General features: G+C 38.5%; 2 protein-coding genes across 2 annotated transcripts; both read left to right on the forward strand.

Annotated features, from left to right (window-relative positions):
• The first annotated feature begins 205 nt into the window (after nt 1-205).
• LOC106089856 (uncharacterized) lies at nt 206-5,233 on the forward strand. The gene is made up of 4 exons (XM_059363408.1): nt 206-226; nt 295-589; nt 659-811; nt 5,095-5,233. The coding sequence occupies exons 1-4, from the start codon at nt 221-223 to the stop codon at nt 5,133-5,135; spliced, it is 495 nt and encodes a 164-aa protein (XP_059219391.1). The 5' UTR covers nt 206-220; the 3' UTR covers nt 5,136-5,233.
• A 4,501-nt stretch (nt 5,234-9,734) lies between these two features.
• LOC106089850 (U-Kazal-Dg21.2-like) lies at nt 9,735-23,971 on the forward strand. Its single transcript, XM_013255847.2, has 4 exons — nt 9,735-10,036; nt 10,095-10,241; nt 20,586-20,738; nt 23,814-23,971. The coding sequence occupies exons 1-4, from the start codon at nt 9,808-9,810 to the stop codon at nt 23,879-23,881; spliced, it is 597 nt and encodes a 198-aa protein (XP_013111301.2). The 5' UTR covers nt 9,735-9,807; the 3' UTR covers nt 23,882-23,971.
• Nucleotides 23,972-24,643: the final 672 nt, after the last annotated feature.

Genomic DNA, 24,643 nt, shown 5'->3' on the forward strand with positions numbered 1-24,643 from the left:
CTGTGAAAATGTTGTACTCAATAACTCAATATTTAAAGACTGTAACGTGATTACAACTGACCGACACATGGACAGATAGACGGCCAAACGGCCAGACGGACATTGTTAAATCTTCTTAGAATTTTACCAATATCAGAAATACATGTACTTTGTTGGGTCGGAAAATGTATATTTCGATGTGTTGCAAACGGAATGACCAAATGAATATGCCTGCTTTTCTATGGTGGTGGGTAAAAAAAAATCCCCTCTTATTTCGATATGAAACATTGAAAATTATAAAAATTCTAATGCTAGCTCACCGCAACTCAGTCAATCGTCAAACGTTCAACTAGCAAGTCGTCATCATTATTGTACTTGGAGTATTTCAAAATGTTTTCATTAACACGAATGACATCATATTTGCTGGCTGTTATTGTAACTTTAAATGCCATCAATGCCACCTCAGTACCTGATCCCTGTTTGATTCATCGCAAGTGTTCAACCACAGAGGATATAGTCTATGCAGTGGATGATCATCAATGTTATCTATTCCGTAATCCTTGCATATATGATACTGCTATATGCCAAAGAAGAGAAAATAAAGAGTCAGGTGAGTTTGATTCCAGTTTTTTTTTAATCAATGTAAAGTTTTTGGATAATTTCATCAATTAAATTTTAGAACTTAAAACTGTCACCAAGGAAGAGTGCAAAGAGAAGTGCCATAACTACTGCACTGAGGAACTGTTTCCAGTTTGTACTGAATATAATAGTACTCTTGAGACCTTTTCAAATAAGTGTGAATTCCTTAGGACCAGTTGCCAGAATGACAAATGTAAGTATTATGAGAAGAGGGCACAGCAGGTGAACTTGCCAATACACGAAGATAATTTTCATAGTTGAGTTTTGGAGCTGGTGCTGTAAAGTGTAAAGGAAAAGTTATGGTTAAGAAGTACATAGACGAAAAAGGAGTTTGAAAAATACTTCTAGATTTAAAATCGGGAGCTCAGTTTATATAAGGTTATAGATCGATTTGGATCGTACATAGCACGGTTGTTGAAAGTCCCAACAGAACTCCAAGCGCAAAATTTCAGCCAAACCGGATAACAATTGCTGCTTCTAGGGTCTCAAGATCTCAAATCGGGAGATAAGAGAGCTATATCAGGTTATGGACCGATTTTAATCCTGATTAACTCGTTTGTTGAAAGTCGTAACAGAACACTATGTGCAAAATGTCAGGCAAATCGGAGAACAATTGCGGCTCCCTGTGTCTCAAGATCTGAAATCGAAAGAACGGTTTAGCTATATCTAAATCTGAAGCGATATGGTCCATTTGTAATCCCCAACGACCTACATCAACAATAAGTATCTGCACAATCAATTCGTTCGACTACTATTGTGATTTCGATATACGGATGGACGGATTTCGACATATGGATATTGAGGTAGTGGTAGTCGTTGAGAATAGCCTTACGCGGAATTTTCAAAATGTTGGTTAATACATGTGCTTTCCTTGATGAAACTACACATTGGGAGCAAATGTGGCAACAATTTTGCTTAAAGCTTTTTCATTCGTGGGATTTTAGCAATGAAAAAAACCAAAGAACCAAAACTTTAAAATATAGATTTTATCTTTATATTTAATTTCCTATTTACTAACGGACCATGACCATCCATTTCAAACTTTGATCGCTGATTGATTCTTATTTACTTCACCGATGAAAAAATTTTTTTATTTAACTTAGCATCTTAAATGAAAACAAGTAAAAGCGTGCTTAGATCGGCTGGGCCGAATCTTATATATCCACCACCATGGATCACATTTGTCGGGTTCTTTTCCCGGTATCACTTTTTAAGCAAACAAAGATACAATAAAAGAATTGCTACGCTATTGGAGCTATATGAAGTTATGGTCCGATTCGGACCATAATTAAATTGAATGTTGGAAAGCATAGTAGAAGTCATTGTGTAAAATTTCAGCCAAATCGAAAAGGAAATGCGCCCTTTAGGGGCTCAATAGGTACAATAGGGAGATCGGTTTATTGGGGAGCTGTAGCATAATACAAGGTTATGGACCGTTTTCAACCATACCTTGCATAGTTGTTGGAAATCATAACACGACACCTCATGCAAGATTTCAGCCAAATCGAATAAAAATAGTCCGATTCAAGTTTAAGCTCAATGATAAGGGGCCTCCAAAGTTTCCTTAAAAAGTTGGAAAACTTATCATCAGTAAACAAATAGCCTGTTTGTCGATGCCGAACGATTAGTTTTCGGTGTTTGGCCTAAGTGTGTGCAAGTATTCAAAACACTTTGACTGGTTAGTGGATCATGATTCTTGAATGTCGTGACATTTCAAGTTGGTCTAGCCATGTCCGTTCATCCGTCTGTCGAAAGCACGCTAACTTCCAAAGGAGTAAAGCTAGGCGCTTGAAATTTTGCACAAATACTTCTTATTAGTGAAGGTGGGACTGTAAATGGGTCAAATCGGTCGATGTTTTGATATATATAAACCGGTCTTGCATCGTAACTCCTTGGGCATCTAGAGGGCGCAATTCTTTTCCGATTAGGCTGAAATTTCGCAGGTGGTGTTTTGGTCTCACTCCCAAAAACTGTGCTACGTAGGGGTTAATCGGTAGATAACCTAATATGGCTGCCATATAAAGCGATCGTGGGTGTTGATTTCTTAATCATCTAGAAGGCGCAATTCTTATCGGATTAGCCTTAAATTGGTGGTGTTTTGGTATCACTCCCAACAACTGTGCTACGTATGGGCTAAATCGGTAGATAACCAGATAAAGTTGCCATATAAATAAATCTTGGATCTTGACTTTTTAGGCCTCTAGAGGGCGCAGTTGTTAAGACTTCCAACAACTGTGTTAAGTATGGTTAAATCGGTACATAACCTTATATAGCTGCCATATAAACTGATCTTCGATTTTGACTTATTAAGCCTCTAGAGGGCACAATTCTTATCCGATTTGGCTGAAATTTAGCATGAAGTTTTTCGTTATGACTTCCAATAACTGCGTTAAATATTGTTGAAATCGGTTCATAACCTGATAGAGCTGCTATATAAACCGATCTTTGATCTTGACTTTTTGAGCCTCTCAAGGGCCCAATTCTATTCCGATTTGGCTGAAATTGTGCATGAAGTGTTATGTTATGACTTCCACAAACTGTGCTACATATGGGTTAAATTGGTAAATAACCTGATATAGCTGCCATATAAACTGATCTTGGGTCTTGAGCCGCTAGAGGGTGCAATTCTTTTCCGATTAGGCTGCAATTTCGCAGGTGGTGTTTTGGTATCACTCCCAACAACTTTACTATGTATGGGTTAAATCGTTAGATAACCTGATATAGCTGCCATATAAACCGATCTTGGGTCTTGACTTCTTAGGCCTCTAGAGGGCGCAATTCTTATCCGATTTTGCTGAAATTTTGTACAACGGCATCCCCCATGACCTTCAAATTGGTCTATAACTTGTTATATCTCCAATAGCATAACAATTCTTATCCATTATTCTTTGTTTGCCAAAAAAGATAGCTGCAGCGCAAAGAAATCGACAAATGCGATCCATGGTGGAGGGTATATAAGATTCGGCCCAGCCGAACTTTGCACGCTCTTCGTTTTTGGCAGGTTGCCACTATTCGAAAAATCATTTATTTTCATACTTCAACGGCTATGTATTTGTCAGGTCGGCCAGTTTAACACTGCCCTCTTAACTAAATTGAGTTAAAAAGTTATTATGACTCAATCCGGAGGCCATCGTGGGGCAGTGGTTGGCGTGTCCGCCTATGACGCCGAACGCCTGGGTTCAAATCGCGGCGTGAACAACAGAAAAATTTCAGCGATAGTTATCTCCATACTAATGCTGGCTTAATTTCTGAGGTATCCTGCCATATTAAAACTTATCTACCAAGTGGTGTCGCTATGCGGCACGCCGTTCGGACTCGGCACTAAAATGAAGGCCCCTTATCATTGAGCTTAAACATTAATCGGACTGCACTCATTGATATGATAGAAGTATCCCTGTTCCTAAATAGAATGTTCAAGGGAAGTTTAGTGTTAGTTTATCTCTTTGTTCTGGTTATCACAAAAATAATTAACTAAGTAATAATACCCTATACCACCATCGTGGTGTTGGGTATAATAACAAAATTACCTAATAAAGGGTGATTTTTTTGAGGTTAGGATTTTCATGCATTAGTATTTGACAGATCACGTGGGATTTCAGACATGGTGTCAAAGAGAAAGATGCTCAGTATGCTTTGACATTTCATCATGAATAGACTTACTAACGAGCAACGCTTGCAAATCATTTTCAGTGAATCATTTTCAGTGAAATCATTTTCCGTGAATCGACAAATTTTGTTCAGCGATGAGGCTCATTTCTGGTTGAATGGCTACGTAAATAAGCAAAATTGCCGCATTTGGAGTGAAGAGCAACCAGAAGCCGTTCAAGAACTGCCCATGCATCCCGAAAAATGCACTGTTTGGTGTGGTTTGTACGCTGGTGGAATCATTGGACCGTATTTTTTCAAAGATGCTGTTGGACGCAACGTTACGGTGAATGAACACATTTCGAACCGAACACTGATTTTGGTAATAAAATTCAATGATTTGCAAGCGTTGCTCGTTAGTAAGTCTATTCATGATGAAATGTCAAAGCATACTGAGCATCTTTCTCTTTGACACCATGTCTGAAATCCCACGTGATCTGTCAAATACTAATGCATGAAAATCCTAACCTCAAAAATCAAAATGCATTTACTTTATATATACTGAGTGATAAAGTATGGTGTTTGCTGTAGTTATTTTGTTATATTGATATGCCCAAAAAGTAATTGCGGATTTTTTAAAAGAAAGTAAATGCATTTTTAATAAAACTTAGAATGAACTTTAATCATATATACTTTTTTACACCTTTTTTCTTAAGCAAGCTAAAAGTAGCAGCTGATAACTGACAGAAGAAAGAATGCAATTACACAGTCACAAGCTGTGAAAAAATTTGCCAACGCCGACTATATGAAAAATCCGCAACTACTTTTTGGGCAACCCAATATTTAAAAATTTAGATTAATTGAACTTTTCTTATTTTTTTTTATTTTCAGCATACATTTTCAGCCACTATGGAGCTTGCGAGAAAGCATAAACATTTAATCTAAATTATTAAGATATTTGATAGTACTGAGGAATGTTATGATGTTATATCATATAAATGTAATAAAATTAGTTTTTTTTAATATATTATTCCTAGACTTTTGTTTGAAAATAAAGAATAAATATTTATCAAGCCATCGAAAGAACTTTCATGTGCAAATCGGTATACGGTTCGGTTTAGTCCTAAATACAATTCACTGTATGAAACTTCAATCTATAAGGGTGTAAAGTACATCTTTCATGAGCTCAAGAAAGGCAATTGGAAAATCGGTCTATATAACAATTATATCCCCATCAGTGTTTCCACTCAAAAAAATGATATCCTACCAAATTTTAAGATAAATCCTGCCAAGCCCGACCAACACCTGCCAAATGTTCTACAAGCCAAATATTGCGTAAATGCTTTTATACCCACCACCAAAGAGTTAGCCATTTGGCATTCCATTTGGAACACATCATATTACACATTTTCAAGGCTGTAAAATACCAGATCGTCGTTATTCATATATGATCTAGACATGTCCGTCTGTCTTTTGGATGAAATCACTCTACAGCCTTAAGTTCAAAAATGACAGATATCTTGATATATTGGGTTGCACAAAAAGTAATTGCGGATTTTTCATATAGTCGGCGGTGACAAATTTTTTCAACGGCTTGTGACTCTGTAATTGCATTCTTTCTTCTGTCAGTTATCAGCTGTTACTTTTAGCTTGCTTTAGAAAAAAAGTGTAAAAAGTATATTTGATTAAAGTTCATTCTAAGTTTTATTAAAAATGCATTTACTTTCTATTAAAAAATCCGCAACTACTTTTTGGCCAACCCAATAGCTTCCTTAATGCCGATCTCCTGATAAGAAATCTTAAGTTCATAAAGTCGCATTTTTGCCCCGATTTTAAATGAGCAAACGTGCCGAGTTTGGGAAGAGCAATCTAGCGATTCAAGTGTTTGAGCCCAGAAATCCGTTTTTACTTCCTATTTTCGCCGTTACAGCGAGATGCATGTACCCCTCAACTTTTGAGTATAGACCAGATTTGACCATATTTGTATGCAGCTGCCACATAGCCCTGTTTTCCGATTGAAGGGATTGAACGCACAAAAATCGCATATTTAATCCAGAATTTTCGAAGTTTGGAAGATATGCCTTAACACTCGTACCAACAGTCACGGTTAATATCAGAACTTACGCCCTTTTTTCTTGAAATTTGAAGCAATGATACCCTATGTCACCTTGCATTTATTATGCACTCTTAACAAATATACAGAAATGACACGAAGTGAATCATTTTTAAGTCACCCCGGCGATTTTTCGGTAATTTACATGGTGTTTATATGTTGGAAAAACCTTCCAAAAATTGAGGTCGACCTACCAAGGGAATAACAAGTAAAAGCTTGCTAAGTTCGGCCGGGCCGAATCTTATATACCCTCCACCATGGATCGCATTTGTCGAGTTCTTTTCCCGGCATCTCTTCCTAGGCAAAAAAGGATATAAGAAAAGATTTGCTCTGCTATTAGAGCGATATCAAGATATGATCCGGTTTGGACCATAATTAAATTATATGTTGGAGACCTGTGTAAAATGTCAGCCAATTCGAATAAGAATTACACCCTTTGTGGGTTCAAGAAGTAAAATGGAGAGATCGATTTATATGGGAGCAGTATTGGGCTATAGACCGATTCAGACCATAATAAACACGTATGTTGATGGCCATGAGAGAGTCCGTCGTACAAAATTTCAGCAAAATCGGATAATAATTGCGACCTCTAGAGGCTCAAGAAGTCACGATCTCAGATCGGTTTACATGGCAGCTATATCAGGTTATGAACCGATTTGAACCTTATTTGACACGATTGTTGAAAGTAAGAATAAAATACGTCATGCAAAATTTCAGCCAAATCGGATAGGAATTGCCCCCTTTAGAGGCTCAAGAAGTCAAGACCCAAGATCGGTTTATATGACAGCTATATCATGTTATGGACCGATTTGAACCATGCTTGGCACAGTTGTTAGACATCATAACAAAACACGTCGTACAAAATTTCATTCCAATCGGATAAGAACTTCGCACTCTAGAGGCTCAAATATCAAGACCCAAGATCGGTTTATATGGCAGCTATATCAGGTTATGGACCGATTTGAACCATACTCGGCACAGTTGTTAGATATCATAACAAATTACGTCGTTAAAATTTTCTTTTCAATCGGATAAGAATTGCGCACTCTGGAGGCTCAAGAAGTCAAGACCCAAGATCGGTTAATATGGCAGCTATATCAAAGCATGGACCGATATGACCCATTTACAATACCAACCGACCTACACTAATAAGAAGTATTTGTGTAAAATTTCAAGCGGCTATCTTTACTTCTTCGAAAGTTAGCGTGCTTTCGACAGACAGACGGACGGACGGACGAACGGACAGACGGACGGACATGGCTAGATCGATATAAAATGTTGCGACGATCAAGAATATATATACTTTATGGGGTCTCAGACGAATATTTTGAGTAGTTACAAACAGAATGACGAAATTAGTATACCCCCATCTTATGGTGGAGGGTATAAAAATAAAGCATTTATGGGCATTAAACCCTTTATCGGAAAATCGGTCTATAAAGCAGCTATATCCTAATATGGTCTGATTTGGCCCGTTCAAGAACTTAACCAGCGTGCATCAAAAAGACGTATCTGTGCCAAATTTCAGCTCAATATCTCAATTTTTGAAGACTGTAGAGTGATTACAACAGACCGGAGGACATACACACGGGCATCGTTAAATCGTCTTATTTAGAATTTTACGACGATTCGAAATATATATACTTTGTATGGTCGGAAATTGATATTTCGATGTGTTGCAAACGGAATAACTAAATGAATCTACCCCCTATCCTACGATGATGGCTATAGAATTATGGGATTCAGAAAACAGCATTTATATTGTTATATATAATGTTAGTCAAGCGATATACATATACTATTTTCGTAGCATGATATTTCACTAAAAATCTTTACTTATCGAAAATTAATGTTCAAAAGATAGTTTTGTTCCATACAAAGTAAAAGTAGGCGGAGAGAAGCTGGCCCAGTTCATCTAGTAATAAATAAAGACAGACGGACAGGTGTGGCTGAATTAGCTGAGAAAGTCAACACTTTATTGGCTTTCAGATCAATATTTCGATAAGTTACAAACGGAATGACGAAATCAGTTAACCCCCATGCTACTATGGAGGGGTATAGAAATCAATGGAGGCTACCGTAGCGCAGAGGTAGCATGTCCGCCTATGACGCTGAACGCCTGAATTCGAATCCTGGCGAGACCATCAGGAAAAAATTTCCACAGCTGAAATTTCCCTTTTTCCTTCTTAATGCCTGCAAAATTTTGAGGTATTATGCCATGTAAAACTTCTCTCCAAAGAGGTGTGGCACTGCGGTACGGCGTTGGGCTCGGTTATAAAAAGGAGGCCCCTTATCATTAATCGGACTGCAGGTGAGAAGTTTGCCCCTGTTTCTTAGTGGAATGTTCTTGGGCAAAATTGTAATTTGCATAGAAATCAATTTAAATAACATTTCATATCCGGTTTTGATGAAAATAAGGTCCCGTCCACTTTTTGTTTAACACCACAAGCACTATCTCGGCTGTTCCAGACTTGAGTGTTGCCATCATACATTCCATGTAGGGGTCACAAATATCAATCGCAGGCGAGGTATATGGCAGATGGTTGATGGAATGTTCTATTAAGAAAACCAGTTTCCCAACTCTGCTTCGTGTGCTATTTGTATGCAGCAGGCTATTTCCTTGATGACCTCTGGTGGCACTGCATCAAGAGCAGGACTGTTTTTGGAGACTACGAGCTGCACTTCTCAGCTCATCGGAGAAAGAAGTTTCATGCAGGAAGTGCGCTCCTTATAAACCTCTATTTCGCTCATATTGTATCAGGGAAAGAGTGTCTTCGATTATTCTCTAAACTTCCTTCCATGCATCTCCGTCATTGGGGTTCTAGCACCGAGTTTTCCTATTACCCTATTGTATCTTCAAAACCTTCGGTTTAAGTTTCCCTAAAAGGCTTCGGTCCTGGTTTACCCTCAATTTCTCCCACGTGCTATTATTGTCTCTTTCTAGCAAGGATCCGTAGCAAGGAACTTCCTAACATAGTTGTATTGGGCGTTCTTTTCCACGTCTTAGTCGGATGTAGTTGCGTTGTTGTACCAGTATGATGAAGTGTTGAATACTGAATTGTATTTGAACCAAGAACAAACAAAAGTTGAACAAACTCCGAACGTGAAAGTGTGCATTAATTATTTATTAATGTTCCATATGTGTTAACTGGACAAATTTATATGTAGATACGCTCTACAGTATTTCTGATTTAATACACTCAACTAGGGCCATGTCATTTATGAGTATGCCAGGCATTAGAAAAATCTCTGTGGCATGACTTTTGGACTTTTGAGCACTTTGTAACCTATTGTGTTCTATTCCAACAGATATATGAATGATTCAGAAAAGCTTATATGAAAGCCATAGTTATTATTGTAAACCCCCGAAATAATTGGTGAGTTTACTTCACCGCAGAAAGCTTTGCTATATAATGACAATAAATCGTGACAGATATTCAGTTGTAGATCAGTTCTCAGGCAGGTCATTAAATAAAGTAAAAAGCCAAACTATGACCAATTTGTATAAGCCATTTTTACTGGTGATATTTGCCGCAAGTGTTTTATCGGCTTCATATAGCTCGTATCCCAGTGAATATGATCCATGTCTGGCACAGCGCAGATGTTCCTTAGAAGAATTTATTGTCCGAGCTGTGGATAACAATAAGCAATGCCTTTTGTTTCGAAACGATTGTTTGTTTCTGAATGAAGTGTGTGCGAGACGTGCCAATAATCAACCAGGTGAGTGCTCATTTTGAGATACTAGTAAAATTTTTGATTATTATTGTTTTATTAACAGCCCTCGAAAAGGTCGAACCAGAGGCATGTAGATGTACGGACATTTGTCCAGCTATCCATAAACCAGTATGTGGTGAACACGGTGGAGTCTATACGACATTCCCCAATTCATGTACTATGAATAGCATGGCTTGCAGACAAAATAAATGTAAGTAGGGCATGATGGATTTATACAATATATACTCGGTAGTTAACAAGATAACAAGAATCTGTGCAAATAGATGACCATAAATAAATTTCGGGGTTTTTGACAATAACAAATTAAAATATTGGCGACTAAATATGGCTAAGATCATACAAAATTGAATAAACAATTAGCGCTATTTAAAAAAACTTACTCGGTAAATTTTGGGACCACATGCAAACTAGAATTTCGTATATAGTTTTAAGAATTTTTATACACACCACCGAACGATGAGGGTATATTCATTTTTTCATTCCGTTTGCAACACATCGAAATATCCATTTCCGACCCCATAAAGTACATATATTCTTGATCAGCGTAAAAATCTAAGACGATCTAGCCATGTCCGTCCGTCTGTCTGTTGAATTCACGCTACAGTCTTTAAACATAGAGATATTGAGCTGAAACTTTGCACAGATTCCATTTTTGTACCATAAGCAGGTTAAGTTTGGAGATGGGCTATATCGGATAATATCTTGATATAGCCTACATATAGACCGATCCGCCAGGGTCTTTGGTTCTTTGGTCCATTTATTATCCGATTTTGCTGAAATTTGGGACAGTCAGTAGTGTTAGGCTCCTCAACAATTTTCTGCCATTTGGCCCAGATCTGTCTTGATTTGGATATAGCTGCCAAATAGACCGATCCTCCGATTTATGGTCTTAGGCCCATAAAAGCCACATTTGTTATTCGATTTTGATGAAATTTGGGACAGAGTGTTATGTTAGGCCCTTCGACATCCTTCGTCAATTTGGCCCGGATCGGTTTAGATTTGGAGATAGCTGTCATATAAACCGATCCTCCGATTTAGGGTCTTAGGCCCATAAAAGCCACATTTATTATCCGATTTCGCTGAAATTTGGGACAGCTAGCTGTATTAGGCCTTTCGACATCCTTCGTTAATTTGGTCCAGATTTGGAAATAGCTGCCATATAGACCGATCCTCCGATTTATGGTCTTAGGCTCATTAAAGCCACATTTGCTATCCAATTTTCTGAAATTTGGGACAGTGTGTTGTACTAGGCCCTTTGACATTCTTCTTCAATTTCGCCCAGATGGGTGCAGATTTGGATATAGCTGCCATATAGACCGATACTCCGATGCAGAGTCTTAAGCACATAAAAGCCACATTTATCATTCGATTTTGTTGAAATTTGGGACAGTGAGTTGTGTTAGGCCCTTCGATATCTTTCGTCAATTTGGCCCAGATCGGTTTAGATTTGGAAATAGCTGTCATATAGACCGATCCTCCGATTTAGGGTCTTAGGCCCATAAAAGCCACATTTATTGTCCGATTTTTCTGAAATTTGGGACAGTGGGTTGTATTAGGCCCTTCGGCATTCTTCTTAAATTTGGCACTGATCGGCCCAGATATAGCTGCTATATAGACCGATACTCCGATGTAGGGTCTTAGGCCCATAAAAGCCACATTTATTGTCCGATTTTGCTGAAATTTGGGACAGTGAGTTGTATTAGGCCCTTCGATATCCTTCGTCAATTTGGCTTAGATCGGTCCAGATTTGGATTTAGCGGCCATATAGACCTATCTCTCGATTTAAGTCTTTGGGTCCATAAAAGGCGCATTTATTGTCCGATGTCGCCGAAATTTGGGACAGTGAGTTAAGTTAAGCCCCCCGACATATTTCTGCAATATGCCACAGGTTCAGATTTGGATGTAGCTGCCATATAGTACGATCTCTCGATTTAAGGCTTTGGGCCCATATAAGGTGCATTTATTGTCCGACGTCGAAGAAATATGAGACAGTGAGTTAAGTTAAGCCCTAGACATACTTCTGCAACATGTCACAGATCGGTCCAGATTTGGATATAGCTGCCATATAGACGATATCTCGATTTAAGGTTTGGAGCCCATAAAAGGCGCATTTATTGTCCGATGTCGCCGAAATTTGGGACAGTGAGTTGTGTTAGGCTCTTCGATATTTTTCTGCAACTTGGCCCAAATCGGTTCAGATTTGAATATAGCTGCCAAATAGACAGATCTCTCGATTTAAAGTCTTGGCTCCAATAAAAGCATATTTATCATCCGATTTCACAGAAATTTGACACAGTGGCTTATGTTTGACTTATCGACATCCGTGTTGTATATGGTTCAGATCGATTTATTTTTAGATAAAGCTACTAAAACTATGTAGCTACTAAAACTACTGCTACTATGTAGTCCAAATCGGAACATATTTCGATATAGCTGCTATGGGGCATAAGTTATGCATTTTTCACTGGATTTCGACAAAAGGTGGTTTACGTATATACCCGAGGTGGTGGGTATCCATACTTCGGATCGGCCAAACTTTACGCCCTTTTATTTATTGAACATATTGTTATGAATCTATAGATTTTCTTTGTCTATGTTATTACTTTTCAAGTATGGTATTACTATTGGGTTGCCCAAAAAGTAATTGCGGATTTTTCATATAGTCGGCGTTGACAAATTTTTTCACAGCTTGTGACTCTGTAATTGCATTCTTTCTTCTGTCGGTTATCAGCTGTTACTTTTAGCTTGCTTTAGAAAAAAAGTGTAAAAAAGTATATTTGATTAAAGTTCATTCTAAGTTTTATTAAAAATGCATTTACTTTCTTTTAAAAAATTCGCAATTACTTTTTGGGCAACCCAATATAAAAACAAAATCGGAAGATCGGTTTATATGGGAGCTGTATCAAGCAATAGATCGATTAAGACCATATTAGACACGAATGTTGAAGGTCATGAGAGAAGCCATTGTACAAAATTTCTTCCAAATCGGATAAGAATTATGTACTCTAGAGGCTGAGGAAATCAAGAACCCAGATCGGTTTATATGACAGCTATATCTGGTTATGTACCGATTTGAACAATTCTTAGCATAGTTGTTGAAAGTCATAACAAAACACCGCGTGCAAAATTTCAGCCAAATCGGATAAGATTTGTGCCCTCTAGCGGCTCAAGAAGTCAAGATCCCAGATCGGTTTATATGACAGCTATACCAGGTTATTAACCGATTCGAACCATACTTGTTGGATATCATAACAAAACACGTCGTGCAAAATTTCATACCAATCTGATAAGAATTGCGCACTCTAGATGCTCAAGAAATCAAGACTCAAAATCGGTTTATATGGCAGCTATATCAGGTTATGTACCGATTTGAACTATTCTTAGCACAGTTGTTGAAAGTCATAACAAAACACCTCGTGCAAATTTTCAGCCAAATCGGATAAGATTTGTGCCCTCTAGCGGCTCAAGAAGTCAGGATCCCAGATCGGTTTATATGGCAGCTATATCAAAACGTGGACCGATATAGCCCATTTACAATCCCAACCGACCTACACTAATAAGAAGTATTTGTGTAAAATTTCAAGCGGTTAACTTTACGTCTCGAAAGTTAACGTACTTTCGACAGACAGACGGACGGAGTGACAGACGGACGAACGGACAGATGGACGGACAGATGGACGGACAGACGGACGGACAGATGGACGGACAGACGGCCGGACATGGCTAGATCGACATAAAATGTCACAACGGTCAAGAATATATATACTTTATGGGGTCTCAGAGGAATATTTCGAGTAGTTACAAACAGAATGACGCAGTTAGTAAACCGCCATCCTATGGTGGAGGGTATAAAAAAATTGCAATAGTGTCGACTAAATATTTTTAAGATCATACCAAATTGAATCAACGATTAGAGCTATTTAAAATTAATTTTGGCACATTTGAAAAAAAAAGAATTTCTCATATAGTTTTAAGAATTGTTATTTATGAATTAATTGATTTATTTTCTCAATTTCAGCATATATCTTTGTACAAGACGGTGAATGTCCAACTTCTTTCACTTACTAAATGGAAATAAGTCGCAAGATTTTTTTTGTCGGCCCACTATTTTTGGTAGATATATCGGGAACTTCAATAACTATTTTAGCCAGTAAGAATACGAATGTATATACATATATATTTGTATATTAAGTGAATGTGATTCTAAGTTATTGTAATCGAATATGTCCAAGTGCGTCTAATAGCAGACGGCCACTAAGGCTTAACATAACCTAATTCTATTAATAAAGGAAAGGCTAAAGTCGGGCGCAGCCGACTATATATACCACCAAACACCACTAAGTCCACATGAAGCTTGTTATACACTCCTCCATAGGGTGGGGGTATACTAATTTCGTCATTCTGTGTGTAACTCCTCGAAATATTCGTCTAAAACCCTATAAAGCATATATATTCCTGATCGTCATGACATTTTAAGTCGAACTAGCCGACGAACTATGTCCGTCCGTCTGTCCGTCCGTCCGTCTGTCCGTCTATCTGTCCGTCCATCTGTCCGTCCGTCTGTCTGTCCAAAGCACGCTAACTTCGAAAGGAGTAAAGCTAGCCGCTTGAAATTTGGACACATACTTCTTATTAGTGTAGGTCGGCTGGGTTTGTAAATGGGCCATATCGCTCCGTGTTTTGATATAGCTGCCATATAAACGGATCTGGGATTTTGACTTCTTGAGCCGATAGAGGGCACAATTCTTACCCGATTTGGCTGAAATTTTGCATGAGGTGTTTTATTATGACATCCAACAACTGTGCTGGGTATGATTGAAATGGGTTCATAACCTGATATAGCTGCCCCATAAACCGATCTGGGGTTTTGACTTCTTGAGCCTCTACAGGGAACAATTCCTATCCGATTTGGCTGAAATATTGCATGACGTAGTTTGTTATGATTTCCAACAACTGTATTAGGAATGGATCAAATCGATCCATCACCTAATATAGCTGCCATATAAACCGATCTGGGGTCTTGACTTCTTGAGCCACTAGAGGGCGCAATTATTATCCGGTTTAGTTGAAATTTTGCATGAGGTGTTTTATTACGACTTCCAATAACTGTGCTGAGTATGGTTCAAATCGGTCCATAATCTGATATAGCTGTAATATAAACAGATATCGGGGTCTTGACATCAAGTATTACCGCAAGTATTACCCAATTTGGCTGAAATTTTGTACAACGGCTTCTTTCATGACCCGTAACATACTTGTCGAATATAGCATGAATCGGTTTATAGCCTAATACAGCTCCCCTATAAACCGATCCCTCTATTTTACTTCTTCAGCCCCTAAAGTGAGCAATTCTTACTAGATTTGGCTGAAATTTTACACAATAACTTCTACTATGGTCTCCAATATTCAGTTTAATTGTGGTTCGAAATGAACTATTACTTGATATCGTTCCAATAACATAGCATTTATTTTCTTTTATCCTTTGTTTGCCTAAAAAGAGATACCGTGGCAGGGCTCGAGAAATGCGATCCATGGTGGAGCATATATAAGATACGGCCCGGCCGAACTTAGCACGCTTTTACTTGTTAGAATGTCTAAATCTTGTCAGAATTTTATTTTATTTGCGCACTCAATTATCCCATAGCAACCGCAGTTTTAAATGCGGATATGGGCTAAAAAATGTATATGGAGATACATATAAATCTGGGCCGATTTTGATGAAATTTTGCACACATATTGGGACGTCAAATAGAACAACAAAATTGTGGCTTCTACAGCCTTAAAATGCCATATCGAATGAAAATGATATATGGGAGCTGTCCGTCCGTCTGTCTGTCTGTATGTTGAAATCACGATACAGTCTTCAAAAATAGAGATATTGAGCTGAAACTTTGCACAGATTCATTTTTTGTCCATAAGCATGTTAAGTTCGAAGATGGGCTATATCGGACTATATCTTGATATAGCCCCCATATAGACCGATCTGCCGATTTAGGGTCTTAGGCCCATAAAAGCCACATTTTTGATCCAATTTTGCTGAAATTTGGGACAGTGAGTTGGGTTAAGCCCTTCGACATCCTTTGTCAATTTGGCCCAGATTCGTCCAGATTTGGTTATAGCTGTCATATAGACCGATATTCCGATTTCTTAGGCCCATAAAAACGGCATTTATAATCCGATTTTGCTGAAATTTGGGACAGTGAGTTGTCTTAGGCCCTTCGACATCTTTCTACTATTTGGCCTAGATCGGATCAGATTTGGATATATCTGCCATATAGACCGATCTCTCGATTTAAGGTTTTGGGCCCTTAAAAGGCGCATTTTTTGTCCGATTTCGCCGAAATTTGGGACAGTGTGTTATGTAAGGCCCCGGAAATTTGGGACAGTGAGTTGACGACATCCTTCGTCAATTTGGCCCAGATCGGTCCAGATTTGGTTATAGCTGCCATATTGACCGATCCTCCGATTTACGGTCTTAAACCCATAAAAGCGGCATTTATTATCCGATTTTGATGAAATTTGGGACAGTGAGTTGTGTTAAGCCCTTCGAAATCCCTCGTTTATTTGGCTTAGATCGGTCCATATTTGGTTATAGCTGCCATATAGACCAATCCTCGGATTTAGGGTCTTAGACCCATAAAAGCCACACATCGCATTTTTTGTCCGATGTCGCCGAAATTTGGGACAGTGTGTTAAGTTAAGCCCCTTGACATACTTCTGCAAAATGGCACAGATCGGTCCAGATTTGGATATAGCTGCCATATAGACCGATCTCTCGGTTTTAGGTTTTGGGGCCTTGAAAAGTGCATTTATTGTCCAATTTCACCGAAATTTGGGACAGTGAGTTGCTTTAGTCCCTGCGTCATTCTTCTTTAACTTGACTCAGATCGGTTCAGATTTGGATCAAGCTTCCGTGTCGACCGATCTCTCGATTTAAGGTTTTGAGCCCATAAAAGGCGCTGTTATTGTCCGATGTCGCCGAAATTTGGGACAGTATGTTATGTTAAGCCCCTTGACATACTTCTGCAATATGGTACATATCGGTCCAAAGTTGGATATACCTGCCATATAGACCGATCTCTCTGCTTAAAAGGGCCCATTTTGACGAAAGATGGTTTACATATATACCCGAGTTGGTGGGTATCCGAATTTAACTCCTTTTTACTTGTTTTACACTCAAATGTTTATTTTCATAATTTGGCTTAAAAAAAACAAACAATTAAACACCATAAGTAACGAAAACTTTACCGGATGATTTCTATATACAGGGTTGCCACCTAGGTCCAATATTTTGTTTTTGGATTTTGAAATCACTTAAGCATAAAATGCTATTTGTTTTCGAAAATGTGTTAAATTCAAAACTTTACTGTTTTGTCCCTGCGACTGGTCATTGGGCACATCGTGAAGTGTAACAAGAGATAAACGCTTTCTCTGAGAATGGCCCGATTGGCATTGTTTGGGCAACGTCTTAAAGCGAAGCATTGAGGAATAAAAGAGCATACAATTTGGCAGTGTAGGCCAGAGGACTGTAGTCAATAAACCTGGTTAATCCGAAGCCTTTCGAAGCGATGCAGTCCTAATTGAGGGCGTAGGCTACAAATGCATTGTGGAACAGGAATGGTAGGGCGGCGAAAATTCTATGGGGAGGTTTGGACCGTGAGAAGACGAGGCTATTACCGAAAGGAAGTAAGAAGAAGAACAGTATAGCTTTCGTTATCATAACGGGACATATAGGACTACGAGCTCATTTATGCAGAATAGATGTGGCAAGTGATTGCATGTGTAGGGCATGTGGGGAAGGTGAAGAGACGTTGAAACATTTCCTATGTCATTACCTGGTTTTCGCTGCAAGTAGACACCGGCACTTAGGTGGGAACACAATGCCATCCATTAACCACATTAAGGGCGTAGGTAGGAGTACAAAAGAGGATTTTTTTAGAAGCACTGAAATTCTTACTAAGATTTTTCGAGGATAGTTATTAGTATTAAGTTAATTTGGAACAGGATAGGTATGCATATAAATGGAATTTATTTTTTAGGGCACCAATACCATTGATTCTTAAGTTAAGAATAGCGTGGAACACGTGTGCGCTAACTTTAAAGAATAATATTTGTTCAACTTCAAAAAAAAACTAAAAAAATAAACATTAAAACTAGGTAAATATATAACAATGCGAATTTAATCAGATGTTTAAGTGCGAAAGAGTTTTAAACAAAAACTTGAAACTAAAAACATATACAACATAACCATATATCTACAAATATTTATCCGAAAACACTTCTGTGCAACATGTTTTGCCTATAAATAGCATAAAAAATTAAAAAATAAATTCAATACAAAAACGGTTTAAATCGCGTTCGTCACAGAAAGTCTGAGGAATTAAATTGGAAAAAATGCATAAAACCACAATCACTTTGTTCTCATCTCTGCTGCTGTTGCTGTTCGTATCGGAATCATGTGGAGCCAAAGTAGATCCATGCGCTAATCTGGCCAAATGTTCTCTGGAAGAGTCCATTGTCCGCACGTGGGATAGTCAAAAGAATTGCATTTTATTCAGAAACGAATGCTTCTACACTGCCGATATGTGCGAAAGGAAAGCCAACAAAATGCCAGGTAAGATTCAAAAACAGTTTGTAAGAAAATACCTGTGGGGGAAAATATGTGTGGGTGAAATGTTCGCTCTTTTCTAAGTTGAAGCGCTTTTATGGGAATATCGCCAACCCAGTACAATGGTTATTTCATTTTGTCCAAAAAAATCCTATAAACATCTTCAACTATTTTGCCGCTTGTTATGGCGTTTTCTATTTTTGATATCTAATCTCAAATAGCTTTCATTTGAGCCACATATTGGCATGGTCGAAAAATTGTTACCCTTTGGGGGGTGTATTGGGGAAGGGGTGATGCCTTAAATACATGGTCCTTGGATATCATATTCGTGTTCTTCTCCCAAATACCTTTCATTTGAGCTCCATATTGCGATGGTCAGTAAAAAATTGCTGCTTGTGGCGTGTTTTGGGGAAGGGATATACCCCCAGAAAAATGTTCCCGAAAGTGGGTATCAATTCTTGCTCTACCCCCCAATTCCTTTCATTTAAGACCCACATTGACATGGTCGGTAAATGTGCCCGATATGAGGGGTTTTGGGGAGTGGGGTGTTCACCCAAACACTAATCCCTAAATATATATCAGCTATCATGCTCTATTTTCATATATTTGAACCCCGTATTGCCATTGGCCTCAAAATTGAATATCAAATTCGTTTTCTAATCTCAAATATCATTCACTTAAACTCCTTATTGAAAAAGCCAGCAAATATGTCCGGTTTGGGGTATGGGCCCTAAAAACTATGAATATCGAGCTCCACTGTCTTGAAGACCAAAATTGTCTTGGTGAGCAAATTCGTCCTACTTGGGGGTTGTTATGGTGGTGGGACGTCCCCTAGACAGTTGATATCAGATACGTGGTCTACTCCCAAAAACCTTTAATTTGAGCCCCATATTTCCATAGTCGGCAAACGTGACCGGCTTGGGGGGTGTTTTGGGGGATGGGCGGCCACTCAGTGAGTTGGCCTTGAAATATATATCGGATTCGTGTTCCACTTTAAAAACCGTCTTATTAGAGCCTCATATTGCAATAGTCAGAAAATACTTACTATTTAGGTGGTGTTATGGGGGTGGGGTGGCCCCATAGACACTTTTCCCGAACATTGATATCAGATTCGTGCTTTACTACCAAATACCTCTCATTTGAGCCCCATATTGCTATGGTCGTAAATTTTTTCCGCTTTGGGGGATGTTTTTGGGGAGTGGCGCCCCCCAAACACCTGGTCCCATATTTGGATATCAGATCTGGATATTTGAGTGTAGAATTTCACTCAAATACCTTTTATTTAAACCCCATAATCCCATGGACAGTAAATAAGCCCTGTTTGGTGGGTGTTTTGGGAAAGGGGTGGACCCCCAGAAACGTGGTCCCACATTTGGATATCAGATTCGTATTCTACTCACAAATACCTTTCATTTGAGTCCCATATTGCCATGGTCGGTAAATATGTCCGATTTAGGTGTGTTTGGGGGCTTGGGGTGGTCCCCCAACACTTGGTCCGACAATTGAATATCAAAAACGTTTTTTTATCCTAAATACCTTTCATTTGAGTCCCATATTGTCGTGATTGGTCTAAATATGTGTTTGGTGGGTTTTAGGGTGGGGCGGCCCCCCTAGGTACCCTATCCGAAATTTGGATACCAAATTTTTATTTTTATGGTACTATATGAGAATTGGCTTAAATTGCACCACTCATCTCCGAGTTCTGGTTTTTCTAAAAATTAGGGTAAGGGGGAGGGTCCACTCCCCCTTCAGATATCAAAAAATATAGTACCCTATTTTCACCACGAGATCAGTGAAAATTTCAGACGTTTCTGAGTCTATAGGGAACACACAACCAAATCTACAAACAAACACAAAATTATTTTTATATATAAGAAGATATTCAATTTTGTTTATTTTTATGCACTTTTTATTATATTTTTACAGCTCTTACAAAAGTTAATCGTGCTAAATGTCAACGCAAATGCCCTGACAGTTGTCCTGGTGTGTATTCTCCTGTATGTGCTGAATATAATGGAGCCTATTCGACATTCTCCAACATGTGTACCTTGAATATGATGTCCTGTGAATTGGATAAAAGTAAGTGGAAACAAGTAAAAACTCATTCGGCTGGGTCGAATGGATTCTGCAAAAAGTTTACAGCCAAAAATTTAAGCTTCTGGAATTAGTGGAAGACTAATCGGAAGAAGGGTTTATATGGGTGCTTTATCAGATTATAGCCAGATTTGGACTATACTTACTATAGATGTTGAAAGTCATTACAAAACACCTTGTGCAACATTTCAGATAAATCGACTAACCATTTCGGCATCTAGGAGATCAAGAAGTCAAATCAGAACTCGATGCGCAATGGGAGAAAAAGAAAAGACTAGTAAGAAATATGCCGTAAGAGAACCGGTAGACATATATCTTTGAAAATTGAAATGGTTAGAGACGAGGTGTTAGCGAAATCGATTTTAAGGCCCTAGGATGTTGGGGCGCCTTTCGGCAGGCTCCTAAAGTTGGTCACTTTGGTATTTCGAAATTTTGTTGAACCTGACAAATCTTCATTAGTGGTTCAATTTTTTTGCTGGATAGTACTCAAAAATCCCTACAATCAAGTCAATTTGAGGTCTAGAATATCTCGTCCTGTTTCGAGAATATTCGACTTTTAATATTTTTCTTTTGCAATTTTGATCGAGCCCTGCTTAGTATTTTTAAACTTACAAAGGCATTTGTAGTCCGCACTCATTTTATGCATGTATTGGATTTGTGACAAAATTAACAACGACTTTGCCGCAAAAAGTATCCATATCCGATTATGCAGTTAAAAGGTGTACCGCTTAAAAGTCAACAAGTGAGAGCGTGTTAAGTTCGGCCGGGCCGTATCTTATATACTCTCCACCATGGTCGCATCAGTCGAGTTCTTTGCGCAGTACCTCTTTTTAAGCAAACAAAGAATAAATAAGGACGGAGGAGGAGCTATATCAAGTTATAGTCCGATTCGGGGCTGAAGAAGCAAAATCAGGAGATCGGTTTATATGGGAGCTGTATCAAGCTATAGATCGATGCAGACCATATTGCACACGTGAAGGCCATGGGAAAAGCTGTTGTACAAAATTTGCGCCAAATCGGATGAGAATTGCGCTCTCTAGAGGATCAAGAAGTCAAGATCCCTGATCGGTTTATATGGCAGCTATATCAGGTTACGTATCGATTTTGACCATACCTCGCATAGTTGTTGGAAGTGACATCAAAACACTTTGTGCAAAATTTCCGTTAAATCGGATGGGAATTGCGCCTTCTAAAAGCTCAAGACGTCAAGACCCAAGATCGGTTTATATGGCAGCTATATCAGGTTATGAACCGGTTTGCGCCATACTCATCACAGTTGTTGAAAGTCATAACAAAACATCTTATTCTAAATTTCAACCAAATTGGATAAAAATTGGGCCCTCTAGTGGCTCAAGAAATCAAGATCCAAAATTGGTTTATATGGCACCTATCCAGGTTATGAACCGATTTGGACCATACTTCGCACAAATGTTGCAAGTGATACCAAAACACCACGTGGAAAATAACAGCCGAATAGCATGAGAATTGCGCCTTATAAAAGCTCAAGAAGTCAAGTCCCAGGATCGGTTTATATGGCAGCTATATCAGGTTATGAACCGATTTTGACCATACTCAGGAAAGTTGGTGAATGTCACAATAAAAAACCTCATGCAAAATTACAGCCAAATCGGAAAAGAATTGCGCCTTCTAGTGGCTCAAAAAGTCAAGACCCAAGATCGGTTTATGTGGCATCTATGTCTGGTTATGGACCGATTTTAATCATACTTCGCACAAATGTTGGAAGTGATACCAAAACACTACGTCCAAAATTACAGCCAAATCGGATAAGAATTGTCCTTCTAAAAGCTTAAGAAATCAAGACCCATGATCGGTTTTTATGGCAGCTATATCAGGTTATGAACCGATTTGAACCATACATAGCACAGTTGGAAGTGATATCAAAACACTATGTGCAAAATCTCAGTCAAATCGGACGAGAATTGCGCCCTCTAGAGGCTCAAGAAGAAGAAGGCTAGCTTTACTCCTTTGAAAGTTAGCGTGCTTTCGACAGACAAACAGACGGATGAACGGACAGACGGATGGACATGACTAGTTCGACTTTACATGTCACGACGATCAAGTATTTATAACTATGCTTTATGGGGTCTTAGACGCATATTTCGAGGTGTTGCAAACAGAAATTAGTATACCCCCATTTAAAATAGAGATATAAAGATGAAACTTTGCACAGATACTTTTTTTTTTGTCCATAAGCAGGTTAAGTTTGAAGATGGGCTATATTGGTCAATATCTTGATATAGCCCCCATATAGACGAACCGCCGATTTAGGGTCTTAGGCCCATAAAAGCCACATTTATTATCCGATTATGCTGAAATTTGGGATTGTGAGTTGCGTTAGGTCCTTTGATATCCTTCTTCAATTTGGCCCAGATCGGTTCAGATTTGGATATAGCTGCCATACAGACCGATCTCTCGATTTAAGGTTTTGGGCCCATAAAAGGCGCATTTATTGTCCGATTTTGCCAACATTTGGGACAATGAGTTTTGTTTGGCTGATTTGGATATAGACCGATCTCTTGATTAAAGGTTTTAGGGCAACAAAAGCCGCATTTATTGTCCGATTTCTCCGAAATTTATGACAGTGAGTTGTGTTAGGGTTTTCAAGATTTTTCTGCAACTTGGCCACAATCGGTCAATATTTGGATATAGCTGCCATATGGACCAATATCTCAATTCGATTTCACTGAAATTTTACACTGTGACTTATATTAGGCTTTTCGACATTCAGTTTTAGATATAGCTACTAAAAAGACCAATATTTGACTTGCAATTATTTGTATTTGGTCCAAATCGGAACATATTTCGTTATAGCTGTTATAGGGCATAAGGTATGCAGGTTTTACCGGATTTTGATGAAAGGTGGTTGACATATATAACCGAGGTGGTGGCTATCCAAAGTTCGGCCCGGCCGAACTTAACGCCTTTTTTTGTAATAAAACAAAACTTTTGGTTTGATACTTTTTCGCTAGGATTTTGGCATTTTATGACAATTAGATGCTTGTTTCACCAATAACTTTTATTTTTATTTATTTTTTCCAGCATATATGCTTGCTCATGAAGGTGCATGTAGAGAAACTGCCAACGATAATTTCGTATCTATTCAATAATCTGTGTTATATTAGAAGTTAATATAGCTGTTTATGTATACAAATTAATTGATGTTAAGTGGCATAATAAAACATGGAAAAAAACAACAAGTAAAAGCGTGCTAAGTTCGGCCAGGCCGAATTTTATATACCCTCCACCATGGATCGCATTTGTCGAGGTCTTTTCCCGCTATCTCTTTTTAGGAGAGCAGAGGATAAGGGAAAAGAATTGCTATGCTGTTGGACCTATATATAGTTAATGGTCCGATTCGGTCCATAATTGAATTGAATATTGGAGAGCATAGTGGAACCAAAATAGGGAGATCGGTTTTAGGGGAGCTGTATCAGGCTATAAGCCGATTCAGACCATATTTGACACGTATGTTGAAGGTCATGGGAGAAGCCTTTGCACAAAATTTCAGCGCCCTCTAGTGGCTCAAGAAGTCAAGATTCAAAATCGGTTTATATGGCACCTATATCAGGTTATGGACTGATCTGAACCGTAGTTACCACATTTGTTAAAAGTCATAATGAAACACATCATGCTAAATTCAGCCAAATACGAACTGCGCCCTCTAGAGGCTAAAGATGTCAAGATCCCAGATCAGTTTATATAACAGCTGTATCAAAACATGGACCGATATGGCCCATTTACAATCCCAACCGACCTTCACTAATTAGAAGTAATTGTGAAAAATTTCAAGCGGCTAGCTTTAATCTGTCGAAAGTTAGCGTACTTCGACAGACTGACAAACGGACAGACGGACGGACGGATGTGGCTAG

Source organism: Stomoxys calcitrans, chromosome 2 (assembly GCF_963082655.1).
Source record: "Stomoxys calcitrans chromosome 2, idStoCalc2.1, whole genome shotgun sequence".
NCBI classification, from domain to species: Eukaryota; Metazoa; Arthropoda; class Insecta; order Diptera; family Muscidae; genus Stomoxys; species Stomoxys calcitrans.

Excerpts from the sequence above, each read along its gene's own strand:
- LOC106089856 (XM_059363408.1), top strand. Across the intron at positions 590-658 it reads AAGAGAAAATAAAGAGTCAG|AACTTAAAACTGTCACCAAG; the intron begins GTGAGTTTGATT and ends ATTAAATTTTAG. Across the intron at positions 812-5,094 it reads CAGTTGCCAGAATGACAAAT|CATACATTTTCAGCCACTAT; the intron begins GTAAGTATTATG and ends TTTTATTTTCAG.
- LOC106089850 (XM_013255847.2), top strand. The coding sequence starts at position 9,808 with ATGACCAATTTGTATAAGCCATTTTTACTGGTGATATTTGCCGCAAGT. Across the intron at positions 10,037-10,094 it reads ACGTGCCAATAATCAACCAG|CCCTCGAAAAGGTCGAACCA; the intron begins GTGAGTGCTCAT and ends TTTTATTAACAG. Across the intron at positions 20,739-23,813 it reads GTCCTGTGAATTGGATAAAA|CATATATGCTTGCTCATGAA; the intron begins GTAAGTGGAAAC and ends TATTTTTTCCAG.